At 40.0% G+C, this 19,088-nt stretch overlaps 1 protein-coding gene across 3 annotated transcripts in view; it reads left to right on the top strand.

Moving 5' to 3' along the window:
* Positions 1-19,088, top strand: part of GRIN2D (glutamate ionotropic receptor NMDA type subunit 2D) — a 1,144,270-nt gene that overhangs the window by 944,467 nt on the left and 180,715 nt on the right. For all 3 annotated transcript variants that reach the window (XM_082274380.1, XM_082274379.1, XM_082274378.1), the window contains one exon: positions 8,439-8,564. In XM_082274380.1, coding sequence (XP_082130506.1) covers positions 8,439-8,564 — 126 coding nt within the window. The remainder of the gene's footprint in view (positions 1-8,438; positions 8,565-19,088) is intronic.

Below are 19,088 nucleotides of genomic sequence, written 5' to 3'. Positions count from 1 at the left end.
GTAAACATCCTCATCTTCAGGAGGAAAAAATGTATATACGCGCTCTAAAGATAATGAACAGCATATTAATAAGTAGACATATAACAAAAATAATATATACATTTAATGTAATTAGATGATGTTATTTAATGGAGACAATCTGGGCTCACTAAGAACAACTGCATTCGCCAAGTACCTCTGGAGTTCAGCCTAAAAATCTCTCACCGGCGGACATGGGGGACTAAAAAGGTGGATCTGGTCAAAAATAAAATAGAAATGGATACTCTGTACTACTACGTTGAAATCCCACAAACAAAAAGCAACCAAAAGAAAAAAGGGGGAAGGAAATGTAGGGAACAAAAGGAAAGGGGGGGGGAGAGAAAAGAAATATAAAAAAGGAAAGTGTGAAAAAGGAAGAAAGGAGGAAAAGGGGATATAAGGAAGAGGGATAGGGAGAAAGGGGAAACAAGCGGGAATGGCGAGGGAGGGCAGGAAGTGAAAATGGAGGGGAAGGGAAGAAAGGAGAGGAAAGGGGGGGGGATAGAGGAGGAGGAAGAAAGGAAAAAGAGGGGAAGGAAGTGAAAGAAAGAATGAGGGGGGAGGGGGGAAGTAAGGGGGATTGGCGAAAAGGGGGGGGGACTGAACAAAGAAAGGAAGCGGAAGGGGGGAGGGGAAAAGGAGGGGAGGTCTCTTAATGTGCTAAGAGACTTTCCTTTCTGTTTAAAATAATGCATTGGACCAGGCAACATTGACACAAAAATTCAAGTTAGAAGTGAAAAATGTTTCCCTGTTTTAAAAAAACTGTTAAATATTTTTTAAAATCAATTTCCTAAAAAAAAAAATAGCACTGGAGCAATGCTGGCAAAATACAGTGTTGTAGTTGTGTTGATACCATTTAGACTTGGCAAAAAGCAGTAGGAAAAGTAATTTCAGTTTAACTTTTTCAAGCAGCATAAGGTAACTGATAACTGTAGAAATGTACAAATAATTTGTTTTTATAATAAAATACCTAAAAGTTTGTGGAAAAAAATGTAAGATATATCATGAATGGTAACAACACATTTTACATGGCTATGACCACAAAATATGTGGGGGTGCAAACATGTTCCCTTTCTAAATCAAAAGCAATTTAATTTAAGGGAGTCAACTGCAAAAAAATACATTATACCCAAGATGTATGGTAATTGCTTAATTAATGTGCTCCTAAATATAAATTGCTATTAGGTCCTCTGCCAGTTGCTTGCTTTTAGGTGCTCTGTATTAGGACTGGTTTGGGATGCTTCTAAGATCATTCAGAATTCATTGACAGGTGTATTTGACATGCAGGTAACCGTCTATTGGCCTGCATTTCATTTCCTAAGCTGTATCAACCCGCTTCAAGTTGCTTTTGCATTCCTATTAACTTATATAATGACAGAAACTGTTGGGGGGTCTGGCTTCGGTCTAATATTGCTGTGTGATAGAAAAGCTCCTGCACCTCGGGGATGAAAATCAGCTTTCTGGGAGCCAATCATATTCAAGATTCACCCTCGAGCTATGGGGAAAGGAGGCAGAAGCTTTTCTGCCTCTCGCATTCCCCGAGAAACAAACTCACAGAGCAGCGGGAACATACCAGCAATGTTCCGTACACAGCCATGCGGCCTCTGGCAGTGATCAACTATGTACAACATGAGTTGAGACCACAGCTACACTAGCGGGGAAGCGTTGTTCCTTCTACTCCTCAGACTTACAGGCTGTAGTGGCCGACATTAAATCCACCCTATCTTCCGCTATCACTAATCTCCATACAGACATACAAGCAGTAGCCACAAGACTAGGCTCTGTCAAACAAGCAACTGCCCGCCACGCAGACGCCATCGTCAAACAACAAAGAGTGTCTGATAACCAATTGGCACATATCATAGAGATGCACAGGCATCTAGAAGATTTTGACAAACAAGGGAGATGCCACAACATAAGAGTAAGGGGTGTCCCTGAAAACATTGATAAGCAAAACTTAGAACAATCTATCATCTCCATCTTTATTGATCTCTTGGAGAGACCGGCGGATTCACTCATTGAAATGGAGTGAGCACATAGAGCCCTCAATACAAGGGGCTGTGACACTGATCCCCCAAGGGATGTAATTTGTTGCTTAGTCAACTTCCCTCTGAAAGAAGCCATCCTAAGAAAAGCTTGAGAAAGAGACTGTGTGCTCCTTAATGAAACAGAAATAAAACAGTTCCAAGATTTATCAAATATTACCCTGCAACATAGAAGAGCACTACGCCCTCTGATCAACTATGCACTAAAGGAATAACCTACTGATGAAAATTCCCTATCTGCCTGGTGGCTACTTGGAGGGGCCACACAGCTTTTTTTCCACTCCAGTTGATCTTCAACCCTTCTGCGAATCCCTGGGCCTTCCACTCATTGAGGTTGCTAACTGGTATGGATCCTTCTCCATTACAGAAACCTGGACAGAGGTCTCCAACAACTGCACACCACGACCAACCGACAGTTGTTTTGATGTCTCATATATCTTTAAAGTTTTATCATTGTCTTCATCTCAAAATCTTGAATGGTCATCCCTATTATACACTATTCTGTGTGTTAAACTCCTCTACATTCCTACTATAGACCATAGCGATATACATGGTATGATCCCAGAAATCAATATCATGGTTTCTAATTATTATGGCCCTCCTATTCAGTATATCCCATAAAATGAAATTCTAGCACCCAGCATATCCCGCAGGGGCTGCGGGAATGGTGCAGGAGATGCAGGGACTGCAGGCATGGTGTAGGAGATGCAGGGCTGTGGGCATGATGCAGGGCTGTGGGCATGGTATAAGAGAGGCAGTGCTGTGGGCATAGTACAGGAGATGCAGTGCTGCAGGCATGGTAGGGGCTGTTCTCACTTACCGTTTGGTGAGGCGCCTTGCATTTAAAAAATGGCGCCACCCAGTGCCAACACATCACAGCGCATGTCCCCCCCCTCCCACCCCCTTTTTTTTTCATTCCATCCTCCCTCCCACCTCCTCTCCACAATATCATTTATAAAAAGATACAGACAAAATAACACTGCGCCCAATACTGTACCCCAGCAGTTGTCCGTTCACGTACAACCCTCATACAATATTCCCTAATACAACACTATAGGGTAGCTTACGATTTTTTTTTTTTTAAGGGTAAACATGGAATACTTAACCGATTGTATCTTACCATGTTTTCTTGTACCTTGTAACTTTAACCTAGGTTAGCTTTATGACATGGTTTACATTACATTTAATCAATGTTGTTAAATGTTTTTATATCATGTTTTTTTTCTGACAATGTATTTGTATATGATAATTTGCTTATTAAAAAAAACATTATAAAACAAAAAATATATAAATAAACTTTTTTGAGAAAAACCCCATAATCGCATGCCTTTTGGCATCTTCTATGCACTGTTTTGTGCCAGATTTTAGGTTTGTTAATCAGTGAGCCCTTCACATTTGCACTGGATTTTTCTAAAAAATGTATAAGTTGTATGGGTAGTGAACTCAAATGTATGGGACACAATTACTCTATATATTAAAAGCATTTTTGTTGTAGTGCAATTGAACAGCTTTTGATCAGGCAGCCCATTAGGAGGGAGAGTCCCAGGATGGCCGAGGGACTCGTGAACATCACTGGACAGAGAGGAGGCAAAGGTAAGTATTAGGGGTGCTGGGGGCGGGGGCTGCTACACCCAAAAGGCTTTTTATCTTAATGCATAGATTGCATTAGGATAAAAAAACCTCCCTGACTTTACATACACGGAGCTGCCGTTCGGCCCTGCCCCCTCTCTCTCCTGATTGGCTCACTGACTTTGACAGCTGCAGAAGCCAATGGCGCCGCGGCTATATCTCAGCCAATCAGGAGGGAGAGTCCAAGGACAGCCGAGGGACTGCTGAACATCGCTGGACACAGAGGAGGCACATGTAAGTATTAGGGGTGCTGCGGGGGGGGGGGCTGCTACACCCAGACTACACCCAGAAGGCTTTTTATCTTAACCACTTTACTACCAGTCACGTAACCTCTACGTCATCAGACTTTGCGGGGTTATACCGGGATGATGCCTCTAGCTAGAGGCATCATCCCGGTACCGTTGTTTGAAGCCGACGGTCGGCTTTCCGTCGGTAACGATCGATGCGGCTCGGGAGCCGCTCGATCGTTACCCGGGGGGGCGGGAGGGGACGTCCCCCCCCTCCCGCCGCCTTCCGCGGCTTTGCTCGGGGCTACCGTCCCACCGGGAGCCCCGAGCACCCAGCCGGCACGTCCGCCGGCTGGATGGAGTCCCGATGAATGCCGGAAACGGCATCGATCGGGTCTCCGATGACGTAACCCGGAGGCGGCGTCCATGACGTCACGTCCGGGTTACTGTGCTGCAAAAGGCGGCAGATTTGAAAAACGGCTGTATGCAAAAATGCCGTTTTCGGCGTTTTGCATACAGGGAAGTGTAGTGGAGGGGTCTAGGGTCTTTTAGACCCTCGATCCCTCTATAAAGAGTACCTGTCACGACATATTGCTGTCACCAGGGATGTTTACATTGCTTGTGACAGCAATAAAAGTGATCAGATTTTTTTTTTTTTAAAAACCTGTAATAAAGTTTAAAAAAAAAGAAAAAATAAATAGGAAAAAAAAAAAAAAAAAAAATTTAGCCGTCCCCGTCACCGTTAGCTCGCGCACAAAAAAAAACGTATACGCAAGTCGAGCCGCAAATGAAATCGCTGTTCAAACCACACATGTGAGGTATCGCCGCGATCGCCAGAGCGTGGGCAATAATTAAAAAAAAAGAGCTACACTCTAACTCTAAACTGGTAACCGTTAAATAAATTTAAAGCGTCGCAGATTGAGATCTCTATTGACCGTAGTTTGTCGCCATCCCACGGGGGGGCGCAATTTTAAACCGTAACATGTTTGGTATCTATTTACTCGGCGTGACATCATCTTTCACAATATACAAAAAAAATGGGCTAACTTTACTGTTTAGTATTTTTTAAATGCAGTGAAATGTGATTTTTCAAATTTTTTCCAAAAAAATGGCGTTTTAAAGACCGCTGCGCAAATACCGCGTGACAAAAAATTTTGCAATGACCGACATTTTATTCTCCAGAGTCTTTGCTAAAGAAATATATATAATGTTTGGGGGTTCTAAGTAGTTTTCTAGGAAAAAATACTGGTTTTAACTTGTGAACAAAAAGTGTCCGAAATAGGGCTGGGGCTAAAGTGGTTAATGCATACAAGACATTAGGATGAAAAAAAACCTTCCTGACTTTACAACTATAAAAAAAACCTTCCTAACTTTACAAAATCCATATCTCTATTGCTCTTACCCCCCATCCCTAAACACTTACCTGACTCCTCTCACCAATCCAGCAATGCCCTGGCAGCAGCACTGCTCTCCTCACTTCCTGGTCTCACAGGAGACACTGAGAGCAGTGGGAGCCATATGCTCCTGCAGCTATCAGTCAAACTCCTGTGAGGAGGGAGCAGGGCCATGGCTTGCTGAAATTGAGTGCATATGGCTTACTAAGATGGTGAATAAAGACTGAAATTAGCACAATATCCATAGATTATACTCCTATTTAACTATAGATTCTGGTTTGAAATAAAATAAAACTCTTGATGGTAATGGTTATTAAATATTAAAGTGCTGGACTTGTATTATGGAGTGATAAACAATTATCAAAAATTAAATCTCATATGTAAACTGGTCAAAAAAATTGTTTGCTGGTACATAATCTGACCAGCAGAATCTCTGGTGAGTTTTACCTAGGCAAAATCATTGAGCACTGTGGTGGAAGGATCCTCACTTATGAACGCTGCGAAAACCCTATGGATTGATGACTAGCACGGTTTGCACATTGTCACTGGAGGATTGCAATATGGACTCTATTCAAGGAACTTTAAATTATTCACATATTTATTGTTAGATTCTGTTATTTACTGTGGATAGCTTTGATATAATTTATGCAAACTTATTGCACTATATGAGCACTTTTTTTGAATATTCATTTCACTTGCACTCTCATGTTGGAGGATTTATTTGGTTATAATTTTGTTGCACACTAATAATTGATTATTTGAAGATCAGCACAAACATATAATATTTTATACATAGTAGTAGTATTAATTTAAAATGAATTGTTGTTTGATATACTCACATATTTATTGCACTCTAATTCAGCACATTTTTGCACTAGCACTTTTTTGACCAGTTTACATATGAGATTTGATTTTTGATAATTCTTTATCACTCCATAATATAAGTCCAGCACTTTAATATTTAGTATTTAATAACCATCCCCACCAAGAATTTTATTTTAATTTTAAACCAGAATCTATAGTTAAATAGGAGTATAATCTACGGATATTGTGCTCATATCAGTCTTTATTCATTACTTACATAGCTTTGCTATGGTTTATTGGCTGCATCTCTGATAGTATACCCCTATTGGTTAAAGGCTTATAACACACTTGTCCCAAGTAAACTCCTGGGCGCTAGTTCCTTCATTAATTAATTACTAAGATGGTACCTAGAGGAAGGAAGAACAGACAGCTCTGGCAGGGTATGGCCAAAGAGAAGGTAAGGCACCATTCTGTGCAATATTGTTGCACAGAGCAGTTAATTATAACCTCTTTTTTATTTTAGGAAACAAAAATAATCTTTAATATCACTATAAACTGTGAGAAAGCATTAGTTTAGTGGATCATCCATTCTCCCTCTACTGGCTAATCTGAAAAAAATGAATACCAGGGGAATATTAAAAGTCTGCCCATCATCACACAGTGAACTAACAAACAAGCCATTGGACCCATTACCAAGTCAGTCAGGGCATTGTAGTGTATGCAGCTGCCCCTCTGGTAGCAAGCTTCCTTATCATTAATACTGGGGACAGCAGTGTGAGAAGGATCCAGTTAGGATCCCAGTTTTACATCTATACAGAAGGCTAGGTATTATAGGACAAAGGCTCTAATAAGGAAGCACAACACATTTGATTTTGCCTGTGTTTGCCACTGTGCTGCAATGCACGACAATGGAAATTACATTATTGTCTATGGCGTCCATTCACATCAATGCAAAATGATGCAGTGTAATTTATGAAAAGGTACAGGTGCATCCAGTGGTGCAGCATAGTGCTTTTGACCGCTTAGACTTCAATGGAACCGCATGAAAAGCATATGAAATATGAATGTACATATGCTTTTTATGTGTTTAACAACCAGTCTCCTCCTACAAAAAAAGCTTGACAGATGAGAATGCATCAAAAAAGCACTGAAAACACATGAATATGCAGTAACACTAGTGTGAACTTAGACTTACAGAAATGCATAAACATCCACAATATTATCCCCTCCCAATGGAGTTTATAGTCGAATATCTATAGTGCTGTTCAATCAGAGGTTACTTAGCTTACCAGCATAATTTTGAGCTGATGGTTGTAATTGGAATACCATTGGATAATGAAGGCAACCTGCAAAAACATAGGAGAATTTTTTCGTGAATGTTGCACCACATTCATGACAGGTTCTTAGCATAGTCATGTCCCACACTGAACATTGGTGGACCTCTGAATGCCAGCTCAGAGCTGGACTTAATTCCTGCCAGTTTTCTAAACTGTAAGCTGGTTGTAATTTCTTAACCCATTCCTGCCGGCCATACACATATACGCTGCCTCTCAGTGGGTGGGCTTTAATGCCGAGAGGCCGCTTATATGTGGCCTAAATGTAAACAATTCTGTGCTAAGTGCGTGTGTCCTGCGTGCTCCCAGCACAGTTGCCAATAGGGATCAAAAAACTCCACTGCATACTTGTGATTGGGAGCTTTCCGATCATGTGACAGCCAATCACAGTGGTCACATGAATGCCTGCCTCCACCTCTCGGCATTTAGAAGCTCTTAAAGGCCGGGAGGCATCAGGAAAGGGTTAAGAATGTGTCACTTCTATAGTCACAGGCTCTTAAAGTGGTGGTAGCTAGAACTACCTGAATTTGGCGGTAATGTTACTGAAATAGGTGTAAATGCTTGCCTGAATTCGGGGCAGGAACTTTAAAATGAAAATAACACCAGAAACGTAAAGGCTTTGTTGACCTCCCACCAACTTGCCTGGGGGGAAACCATTTCAGGAACTGAAAGAAAACTAATATTATATTACTTCTTGAAGATCACATCTATCATTAAAATGTTTCTGTTCACTGTTTATAATGTTGTGTTCACATAATTAAAATTTGCTCTCTAAAACAATAGAACAAAAGCAGTATAAAAGTATAACTATTTAGAAAAATATCTGTGATCTTGAACAACATTCAATAGTAGGAAGCAAGGGTGAATATGTAGGACACACTGCAACTTACTAGAAACCAGGTGAAAAATACTTCTTGAGGATTTTCAATATCTACTGCATGTATATTTTGCTGTGTGAGCACTCAGGTGTTTCATCTTCTTTTCCAGAGCCATACAGTCCCGCTGTCTGGGTCATGATGTTTGTCATGTGTCTTACCGTGGTTGCTGTGACTGTTTTCATCTTCGAGTATTTCAGCCCTGTTGGATATAACCGAAGCCTCTCCACAGGCAAGCGTGAGTACTTGAGCTGTGCTTTACTACTTCCCCCTTTAACACCTAAATTGTTTCCTGTACTACTGCCTACCTGCTTCTAAAGAAGATCTCTGAGCTGATTAAAATGTATATATACAATAGAGGTTATTGCTAAAATATAACGAGCGATACCAATAATATTAAAAAAAAATCTACATCCTAAAGTAAACTTGTCTAAAAGTAAAAGTCTTTCCTAAGAGCAGACACTGTAAGATGCTTAATATCACATTTTGTATATGTGTTTCATTAAATGCCTTTGAAGCTCATCAGTACAGACTTAATCACAAATGAGGGACTATAATTATAGTTCCAACTTCAGCATGTGTGTCGATTTATAAGATGTTTGGCGTTCGTTTACAAAAATGTGTTCGCTCTACGCCTGTGTTTACATTTATATGTGTATGTGCTTTTAATTTTTTAATTACATTTATTTTATTAATTTTTATATTTTTTAGAACTTTTTTGCTTTTAACTTTAGTGCATTGATGATAGCAATGGGAAAGTGTCAGGTACTCTTTTTGGAGACATCAGGGATCTATTAGACCTCTTTTCCTTCTGTCCTAGTGGATCGAGCACCAGATTATGTTTGATTTGCTGTGCAACTAGCTTTTTAGCCAGAATTTCGACAGATCTGAACTTAGAAATGCTTAGAGCTGATCACTACCAGGTTTTCAGTGCTTGGGTAGATTGAGGAATGGATGTTCCCAGAACTCCTCCTGCTCACCATCCTGACAGCATTTGTTGTCGCCGGAGGAACATTACCTTCAAGCCAAACAGAAGTGATCAGGTGGACCTTCAGCTGCCCAGATAACTTTTAAAGTACAGTGGTTACATAAAACTGATACAAGCTCATGGCTGTTATTGAAACCATGAGCTTGTTTTAACCTCTTCAAACATTTAATGTACTAGACAGACACATTCAAAGAGCGGAGACGTGGAAAGCCAATACCTAAAGTAATGTGCCACATCAAACTATTTACAGAGCAGAACAAAAATGCTTTTTTGACAGTCTGATAAAATACAACTATATATTTTATTAACTCAAATTATTTTTCAAATGCCAGATAATACTGGGCCCCTGTACTTCACTCATATAGTATACAATATATTTAGTTATGTTGGTCAGCTACTAAAATGACTTTTAATGACTAATTAACTTTTTTAGATATTTTCCTTAAATGGTGTCTGTTTGGGCACATTACTACTAACTAAACTTTAACCATTTCTGCTTAGATTCAAAGGGTAACTCCACTTTCGTGGGAAAAAAAAAATAGCAAATAAAGAAAAAATAATATAGCTTAAACAATTGTGACACATGGTGGGACCAAATCCCCATTTTTCTTTATAGATTGTCTTCAAATTTGGTAATTTCTTTTGCATGTGTGCGCTATTGTTTTTTAATATACATGTCTTTTGGTTCATAGCTGCACCAGCTTTAGAAATACATGGGTATGCTCCCCCAAATTTTTTGCTTGTTTAATTGTGACACAACCTTTCCTTTTTAATCTGCAGCCACTGTAATTTTCTGAAAACGCAATGCAATATGGCTACCTGGAGGTTTGAAGTACACATACATGTACTGAACACCCCCCAGACCCCCAGAAACATAATTTCCTGCTTGTGTGAAATGGCTCACTGATTTTCCCAGAAGTCTGCAGTAAGATACAAGTCAGATTTCTGGCATCCCCTGGAACAAAAGTGTAATTTGTGGTGTGATACTCCCAATAGGAACACGTCTAAAGGGATGCAGGCCCAGCAGATTTCCTCATTAGTGCTCTGCAGCTGCACAGCTGATTGATAATTATGAAACCACTCCCAATAAATTCAGGGCCACAGAGGAACAAACAGTGATTTCTTCAGAATAACAAAAGGTAGAAATCTGTCACAAAGGTTATTATAATCCTTGTAATGTACAGAGATCACCCAGAGGGGAATGTTTTTTTCTAGACAAAAGTGTAGTTACACTTTAAGTTTTTAAATTAAGATTTTATTTTATATCTTATGTTATACAGAACACATCTATGGCAGTTGCATAGCATGTTTTCCTTTCTGATAAGAAAGCTCAGACTACATACATGTATTTTGGCAAACTCTAAGAAAGATTTGTTGCATAGAGAAAAAGTGATATCTGAGCCATTCAGGTGTATTTTTTAACACTGCAATGTGCCTGATAAAAGTTCCTTTATTCATTGGCCTACTGGCAACACAAAGTAAATATAAAATATTTAGTATTTGTGTGATTAAAAAGTAAAAAAACCCAAATTATTGAACGTACCAAAGAAAAACATCTATCGATCACACTATATATTCCCCTGAACTCATCATGATAACTGACAGCACTATTATCTGATTAATTCACATGTGCATGACTGTTAGAGGTATTCGTTTTTTGTAAATTTGTTTTTTATCTGCACAGCAAGATTTTGCAATGGTATATTGCAAATTGTATTGTATATGACCAGTTTAGATGACAAATAGTATTTGGAAAATATTTTTTTTCTACTTTATTTCTTTTGTTATTAATTATTTCTTTTTGGTTTCCATTTTTGTGTTTTTTTTTTTTTTCTGCTGTTTAATTTTCTCTCATCTTTTTTCGCCCACTATTAAAATGTCTTTTTTTTTCATAGTGTCCTATATTTAAGATGTAATTTTATTTATCCTCTGTGTTCCTTCTGTTTTTGTGAAGGCGGATACTGTCTGTAACATTAAACTGAAAATTTTGTACCAGTGCTAGTGTCATCTCACAGTATGCTATGTCATATAACTATCTTTAATAGTGGTGAAGTGCTGTCTGCTTCCAAAGCATTTAGCAAATATGACTTCCTACAGTAGTTAATTTTTAGGATTTTTCAAAATGTACTCTTCAACATAGATTCTACAGGAAGGGGTCTGGAAAAAAAAGGTTCCTATTGAGAATGGCAATTATATAGTCCTCTGTGTTGCTTTCCATTAGGTGAAATACTCATAGAATTATTATATAAAACACAAGGGACCCGGTTTTTATTTACCTCTTTTAAAGCACAATGTCACATTTTATTTTTTATGATGTCTAGATATACAGTATTGTTTAAAATATTTTCAAAGATCTATATTTTATTTTATATATTTTTTGTAGAAGTAGTTTAAAGTAAAGGAAATATATATTTCATGGTGAATTACCATTTGTAATGTGTTGTTTTGTACTAATAGTGCCAAAACTAGTAGTCTATACATCATCAATCAAAATAACTTATTATAGGATAAATTACACACATTTATTCACATTATTCTGTCACTTCTTAAAAAAAATTGGAAAAAGAAATGCCTGTAAAAGAAGACATATATGTATAATACTTACCTGTTCCACCACCCATGCTGCCGTTCTGCATACAGCTGAAAAGCTACCGCTGATAAAAAATATACTAAATCTGACATTCTAAATATTGCATTGGGATCATTATTAACTAGGATGATAAACATTGAAAAAATAGGGGGCTCAAATCCAAGGAAAGGATCATTGGCTTTGTTATCCTATAGATACATTTGTTTTGCAATAGGGACAGCACAGTGGCTTAAAATTTCTGCCTAGCAGCACTAGTGTCTTTAGTTTGAATCCCAACCATGACACTACTTTTATGGAGTTTGAATGTTATCCTGGTGCCTGGGTTGCATGGGTTACATCCTGGTACTCCAGTTTCCTCCCACACTCCAATGACAATGCTGCCGGCAGTTTAATTGGCTCCTGTCTAAATTGGGCCTAGGGTGTGTATGTATGAATGTGAGTTAGGGACCATAGATTGTAGACTCGTTGTGGGCAGGGACTGATGTGAATGTATAAAAACTTCCGTATGGAAAGCCCTGCGTAAATTGGCAGTGCTTTATAAATACCTGTAATAAAAAAAAAGATACATTGCAATATGTGTGTTAAAACAAACCTGTACCTTGCCAATTCTGGGTTTGTATTTGAAAGGTGCAAGGGATACAGTGTCAATATACCTTTTAATGCACTTTTTTCTTTCCTGTGAGAAATTAGATTAGTACAGTATGCTACTGGATATCCAGTGGAAAGCTGGGAGGATGAGGCATGCAATAGAACTTATTTTCAAGTCATTTAGCAGTGATTTACATTGAACTTTTTCACATCTACAGAATAATCCTTTTTCAAATAGAAATGCCTTAACTGCTTAGCCACTGATGGAAAGATTATCAAGAAGTATTCTTCCTAAAATATACATATTTTTTAACTTATCTGACAGCTCGCAAAATATTATTGAGGTTACAGTATAGGAGAAATATGTTTTTTTTCCCTCTGGCACACAGAGAAAAAATGACTGTCCCTCCAGGAGATGCACATCTCAAGAGAAATAGATTACTTTTAAGATGCAACACAACTTCTATTGATAAGACGAGGGTGTTTACTACAAGCATTACTATATTATTATGACAGTATAATACAGGATTTGTATAGTGCCAACAATCTGTGCAGGGTTTTACGAAATTAAAAAAGACTGCACAATTATAACACAATCCAATATAGGAGGGTTCAGAAAGGCCTGTTCATGACAGCTTACAATCTACAATCTAAATAGAGAGTCAAGCGATACAAAAAAGGTAATAACTGTGGGGAGATGAGTTGATGGAGAAAGTAAAATTCTAGTTGTTAGGTAGAGGTAGGTTAGACTTCCCAAAAAGATGAGCTTTCAAGGATCACCTGAAGGTGGACAGAGTAGGAGATATCCAGATGGACTGTGATAGGAAGCTCCAGAGGAAGAGAGAATCTGTGGAATAACATTGGAGACAAACATAGATGGTGTTGATGAGGGGGTTAGAGAACAGGAAGTCTTGGGAGATATGCTGAGGAGGCAGAGTTATGTCTTGGGGCAGAGTGGTGGATGGCTTTGTATTGTATGTTGTAGTTAGTATTTTGAATTCCGTGCCCTGAGTGAATGACAGCCAGAGTAAGGCAGAGAAGGTTGGCAGAAACACCAAGCAGTTGGTTGGTTAGATAGATGGATCGATTGAATAGAGCATAACCTGTTTAGTGGTAGGCCTTCAGGGAGGGAGTTAATAAATATATACTGTACAAGTTATATATTATATATATTTTTTTTACATAGGAAACATGTCATACTTACCTGCTCTGTGCAATGGCTTTGCACAGAGCAGCCCAAAACCTCCTCTTCTCAGGTCCCCCCCCCCCGGGTGCTCCTGGCTCCCCCTTAGTGCCCCCAATGAAAGCCATTTGCTAAGTGGGCACTAGTGCATGCTCACTCCCAAGCCCTGTTCTGTGTCTATGAGACTTGCTGTTTCAAAGCCAATGAGGAGGCAGAGACCTGGGAGAGCAGGGGGTTTTGTGCACATCGCTGGATCATTATTGGGCTTGGGTAAGTATTGGGGGGCTGCCGGGGGAGCTACATGCTGAAGGCTTTTTACCTTCATGCATAGAATGGGTGAAGGTATAAAACCTTCAACCCTCAGAACTACTTTAAGAAGGGACTCATTTTGGAAATGTTCCAGAGATGAAGGCAGCACGATTAGGGCTGTGATTGGATGTGGAGCTGAGAGGAAAGGTCAGATTCCAGGATTACACCTGGCACCCTGGTTGATCTGAGGGGAGTAAGTATTTTCAGTGCTGTTGATCTCAATGAAAAAGTTAGGGCAGGGGAAAACAGAGCCTGCGTATGTCATGTTTATGTTACTGGCTATCCCAATGTACAGTATCTCACAGTACAATATCTCACAAAAGTGAGTACACCCCTCACATTTTTGTAAATATTTTATTATATCTTTTCATTTGACAACACCGAAGAAATTACACTTTGCTGCAATGTAAAGTAGTGAGTGTACAGCTTGTATAACAGTGTAAATTTGCTGTCCTCTCAAAGTAATTACAAATTGTATATATTTTTTTAAACAATAACACATATTGATAACATTATTTACAACAATCTGACCTCTGAATATTTTTTAAATTAACCAAGCAAAAAAACTCAGCACTCACATACTAAATATAAAATAATAAAGTGTACCAAATGTTATAATACAGTGAAATGTCCATTAAGAAAAAAGTCCAATCACTGAGGTAGACGCAGTGGTTATCAATAGCAGAATAGAAACCATCCACTATACAGAAGCTAAAAAAAGGTGCTACTGTGTTCCACCATTTATGCATTCACCAGGTGACTGATAAATCTCAGCATAGACCATAAGTAATCCACCAGGATGATCCACAAAGATTCAAACAATCAATGGTGTAAACATTATAGACTACTGTACAGTGGGTACGGAAAGTATTCAGACCCCCTTAAATTTTTCACTCTTTGTTATATTGCAGCCATTTGCTAAAATCATTTAAGTTCATTCTTCTTCCTCATGAATGTACACATAGCACCCCCATACTGACAGAAAAACGCAGAATTGTTGACATTGTTGCAGATTTATTAAAAAAGAAAAACTGAAATATCACATGGTCCTAAGTATTCAGACCCTTTGCTCAGTATTTAGTAGAAGCCCCCTTTTGATCTAATACAGCCAGGAGTCTTTTTGGGAAAGATGCAACAAGTCTTTCACACCTGGATTTGGGGATCCTCTGCCATTCCTCCTTGCAGATCCTCTCCAGTTCTGTCAGGTTGGATGGTAAACGTTGGTGGACAGCCATTTTTAGGTCTCTCCAGAGATGCTCAATTGGGTTTAAGTCAGGGCTCTGGCTGGGCCATTCAAGAACAGTCACAGAGTTGTTGTGAAGCCACTCCTTCATTATTTTAGCTGTGTGCTTAGGGTCATTGTCTTGTTGGAAGGTAAACCTTCGGCCCAGTCTGAGGTCCAGAGCACTCTGGAGAAGGTTTTTGTCCAGGATATCCCTGTACTTGGCCGCATTCATCTTTCCCTCGATTGCAACCAGTCGTCCTGTCCCTGCAGCTGAAAAACACCCCCACAGCATGATGCTGCCACCACCATGCTTCACTGTTGGGACTGTATTGGACAGGTGATGAGCAGTGCCTGGTTTTCTCCACACATACCGCTTAGAATTAAGGCCAAAAAGTTCTATTTTGGTCTCATCAGACCAGAGAATCTTATTTCTCACCATCTTGGAGTCCTTCAGGTGTTTTTTAGCAAACTCCATGCGGGCTTTCATGTGTCTCTCATGTGAGGAGAGGCTTCCGTCGGGCCACTCTGCCATAAAGCCCCGACTGGTGGAGGGCTGCAGTGATGGTTGACTTTCTACAACTTTCTCCCATCTCCTGACTGCATCTCTGGAGCTCAGCCACAGTGATCTTTGGGTTCTTCTTTACCTCTCTCACCAAGGCTCTTCTCCCCCGATAGCTCAGTTTGGCCGGACGGCCAGCTCTAGGAAGGGTTCTGGTCATCCCAAACGTCTTCCATTTGAGGATTATGGAGGCCACTGTGCTCTTAGGAACCTTAAGTGCAGCAGAAATCTTTTTGTAACCTTGGCCAGATCTGTGCCTTGCCACAATTCTGTCTCTGAGCTCTTCAGGCAGTTCCTTTGACCTCATGATTCTCATTTGCTCTGACATGCATTGTGATCTGGAAGGTCTTATATAGACAGGTGTGTGGCTTTCCTAATCAAGTCCAATCAGTATAATCAAACACAGCTGGACTCAAATGAAGGTGTAGAACCATCTCAAGGATGATCAGAAGAAATGGAAAGCACCTGAGTTAAATATATGAGTGTCACAGCAAAGGGTCTGAATACTTAGGACCATGTGATATTTCAGTTTTTCTTTTTTAATAAATCTGCAACAATGTCAACAATTCTGTGTTTTTCTGTCAGTATGGGGTGCTATGTGTACATTCATGAGGAAGAAGAATGAACTGAAATGATTTTAGCAAATGGCTGCAATATAACAAAGAGTGAAAATTTTAAGGGGGTCTGAATACTTTCCGTACCCACTGTATATAGGAAATGAAAAAGGTGCTGCTAATCCTCCACACTTTATGCCCCTACCAGATGACTAATAGATATCAGACACCACACCACACGGAGCCCAGAAAAGGAGGGCACACGTATCAAAGCAAAAATCTTTAAAACTCCATTTAGTGGAGAGCAGCAATTTTAGTAATGCTAGTGAAACATTAAAAATGCTAAATTCCTTTAAATAACTTGCCTGAGTGGTTGCCCTGACCCTACCTGTGATGTGACACATTGTACGATGTATACAACCTACTGCAGCAAAACCGATATTTACAAAGAAAAAAAAGTGTGTTTGAATTGTCAGCAAAATAACAGCTCCCAGCCGCTTCATTTTGTTTGTAAATAAATCGGACAGGGATTTCATTCATCCAAACCAGACCTTTATCTTAGATGAAGGTCTCCTAAAGATGTTATTGGGGGACCCCACGTGAAGAAAAACCCCCATGGGTTTTCTCTGTCTAATTCATACCTAGCTCTTCAGGTCTAGTATGAATTTCAAAAGTGGACTATGCACGAAAAAAAAAAAAGGGCTGGTATGGATTTTAAGGGGCAACCCCCACACAGAAATCCAGAAAAAAATCCCCCTAAATATCCATACTAGACCAATTTGTTAGCATGAAGCTAGGAAAGTGGAGGGATGAGAGTGTTAACCCCCTCCTGAACCATACCAGGCCACATGCCTTCAACATGGTGGGTACCAGGGAGACCCCCTTTACAAAGCTCATGCCCCTATATTGATTAGCATAAGGGGCTCTTCCCCACAACCGTGGCCTGCTGATTTTTAGTGGGTTGTGATCTTATTGGAGTGAGCTTATTGGAATCTGGGATAATAATAATAAGAGGGCTCACTACTAAAAAATAACACACATCTGGACTTGTCTCCTCCCCTTTGTATATCAACTGTGATGTTTGGACAGAACTGTTAGTTCATTCACGAGGAAAGGAAGGTAGGTTAAAGTGAATCTAAACCACAGAACAAAAACTGTATATAGGCAGTTTATCAGCCCTTAGATGTGGTCGCTCTGGTGATTCTGCCAGCAATACAATTTCTTTTATAGAGTGACAACATTTACTCACCTTAAGGTATCAAGAAGCAGTGGTGTCCCCCTAAGACAAGCAGGCTGTTCACTTTGCAGGGGAAGTTGCACTTTGCAAGGCAACTTTCCTGGGTTCAGTAAATGATGTAGAGCAATCACGTGCAAGCAAAAAGGTTTTTTTTTTTTTTCCCCTTGCATGGGACAGGGTATTCTTTGTAAAGTTAAATGTCACCACATTTACTGAGATTTAACCCCTTCAATACAGGGAACTTTCACCCCCTTCCTGCCCAGGCCAATTTTCAGCTTTCAGCGCTGTCGCATTTTGAATGACAATTGAGCGGTTATATAACACTATACTCAAACAAAATTTTTATAATTTTTTTTCCCCACAAATAGCGCTTTCTTTTGGTGGTATTTGATCACCAATGGGTTTTTTATTTTTTGCTAAACAAGTCATTAAAGTCTGAAAATTGTGAAAAAAAAAGCATTTCTTCCTTTCTGTTATAAAATTGTGTAAATAAGTGTGTTTTCTCCTTCATTGAAGAGCACTGATGAGGCGGCACTGATGGGTACTGATGATGAGGCACTAATATGCAGCACTGATGGGCAATGATAGGCGGCAGTAATATGCAGCAGTGATGGGCCCTGATAGGTGCCACTAGTGGGCACTGATAGGCAGCAATGATGGGCACTGATAGGCAGCTTGGATAGGCACTCAAAGATGGCACTGATGGGCACTGATCGATGGCACCAATAGATGACACTGCTAGGCAGCACTGATGTCTCTGTTCCACTGATGAGGAGCCACTGACAGGCATTACTGATGGGCACTTATTGGCATCCTTGATGGGCACTGATTGGCATCCCTGGTGGGCACAGGTTGGCATCCCTGGTGGGCATGGGTTTGCATCCCTAGTGGGCACATGTTGGCACCCCTGGTGGGCTCTAGTGGGCATCCTTGGAGGGTCTGCACTGATAATCAATACGCTTTTTATCACCACAGACCCCTTGTCAGGAGAGCCCCCGATCGGCTCTCCTCTACTCACACCTTGTCAGCACGAATAGAGGTAATGCTGATAAACGGCACTTTCTGGTTATGATGTGACCAGCTGGGATTGGACACAGATGATCACATGGTAAAGAGCCTACGTCATAGGCTCTTTACCAAGATTGGAGATGCTGTGTGTCAGAGCAACACACTGCACTACCAATCGCCGTACTGCGGTGTGGCCTCGTGGGCGTGTGAGTGGCTTATCCTGCTGGACATCATATGACACCCATTTTGGATAACATAACCATCCTGCAGTCATCATTTTGCATACGGTGGGCAGGAAGTGGTTAAGTAAACTTTACTTGCACACTGCAACCTCCCTTGCAAAGTAAACACCCTATTCGCTTTTAGTAAATCAATTCTGAAGTGTATAAAGACTACAGAACCCCCCCATTGGTGTAACAAAGGAGAGAGGTGTCCTGTAGCTTACAGATGTGAGCTTGACAGGGTTGATTACACTGCTTGAGATGAACAGGCCTCTTATGGGTTTACTAATCTTCTGGCAG

Source organism: Pelophylax lessonae (genome assembly GCF_965119305.1).
Source record: "Pelophylax lessonae genome assembly, chromosome: 12".
NCBI classification, from domain to species: domain Eukaryota; kingdom Metazoa; phylum Chordata; class Amphibia; order Anura; family Ranidae; genus Pelophylax; species Pelophylax lessonae.
The sequence above is the reverse complement of the archived record's forward strand: the minus strand, read 5'-3'. Positions and strand labels throughout refer to the sequence as shown.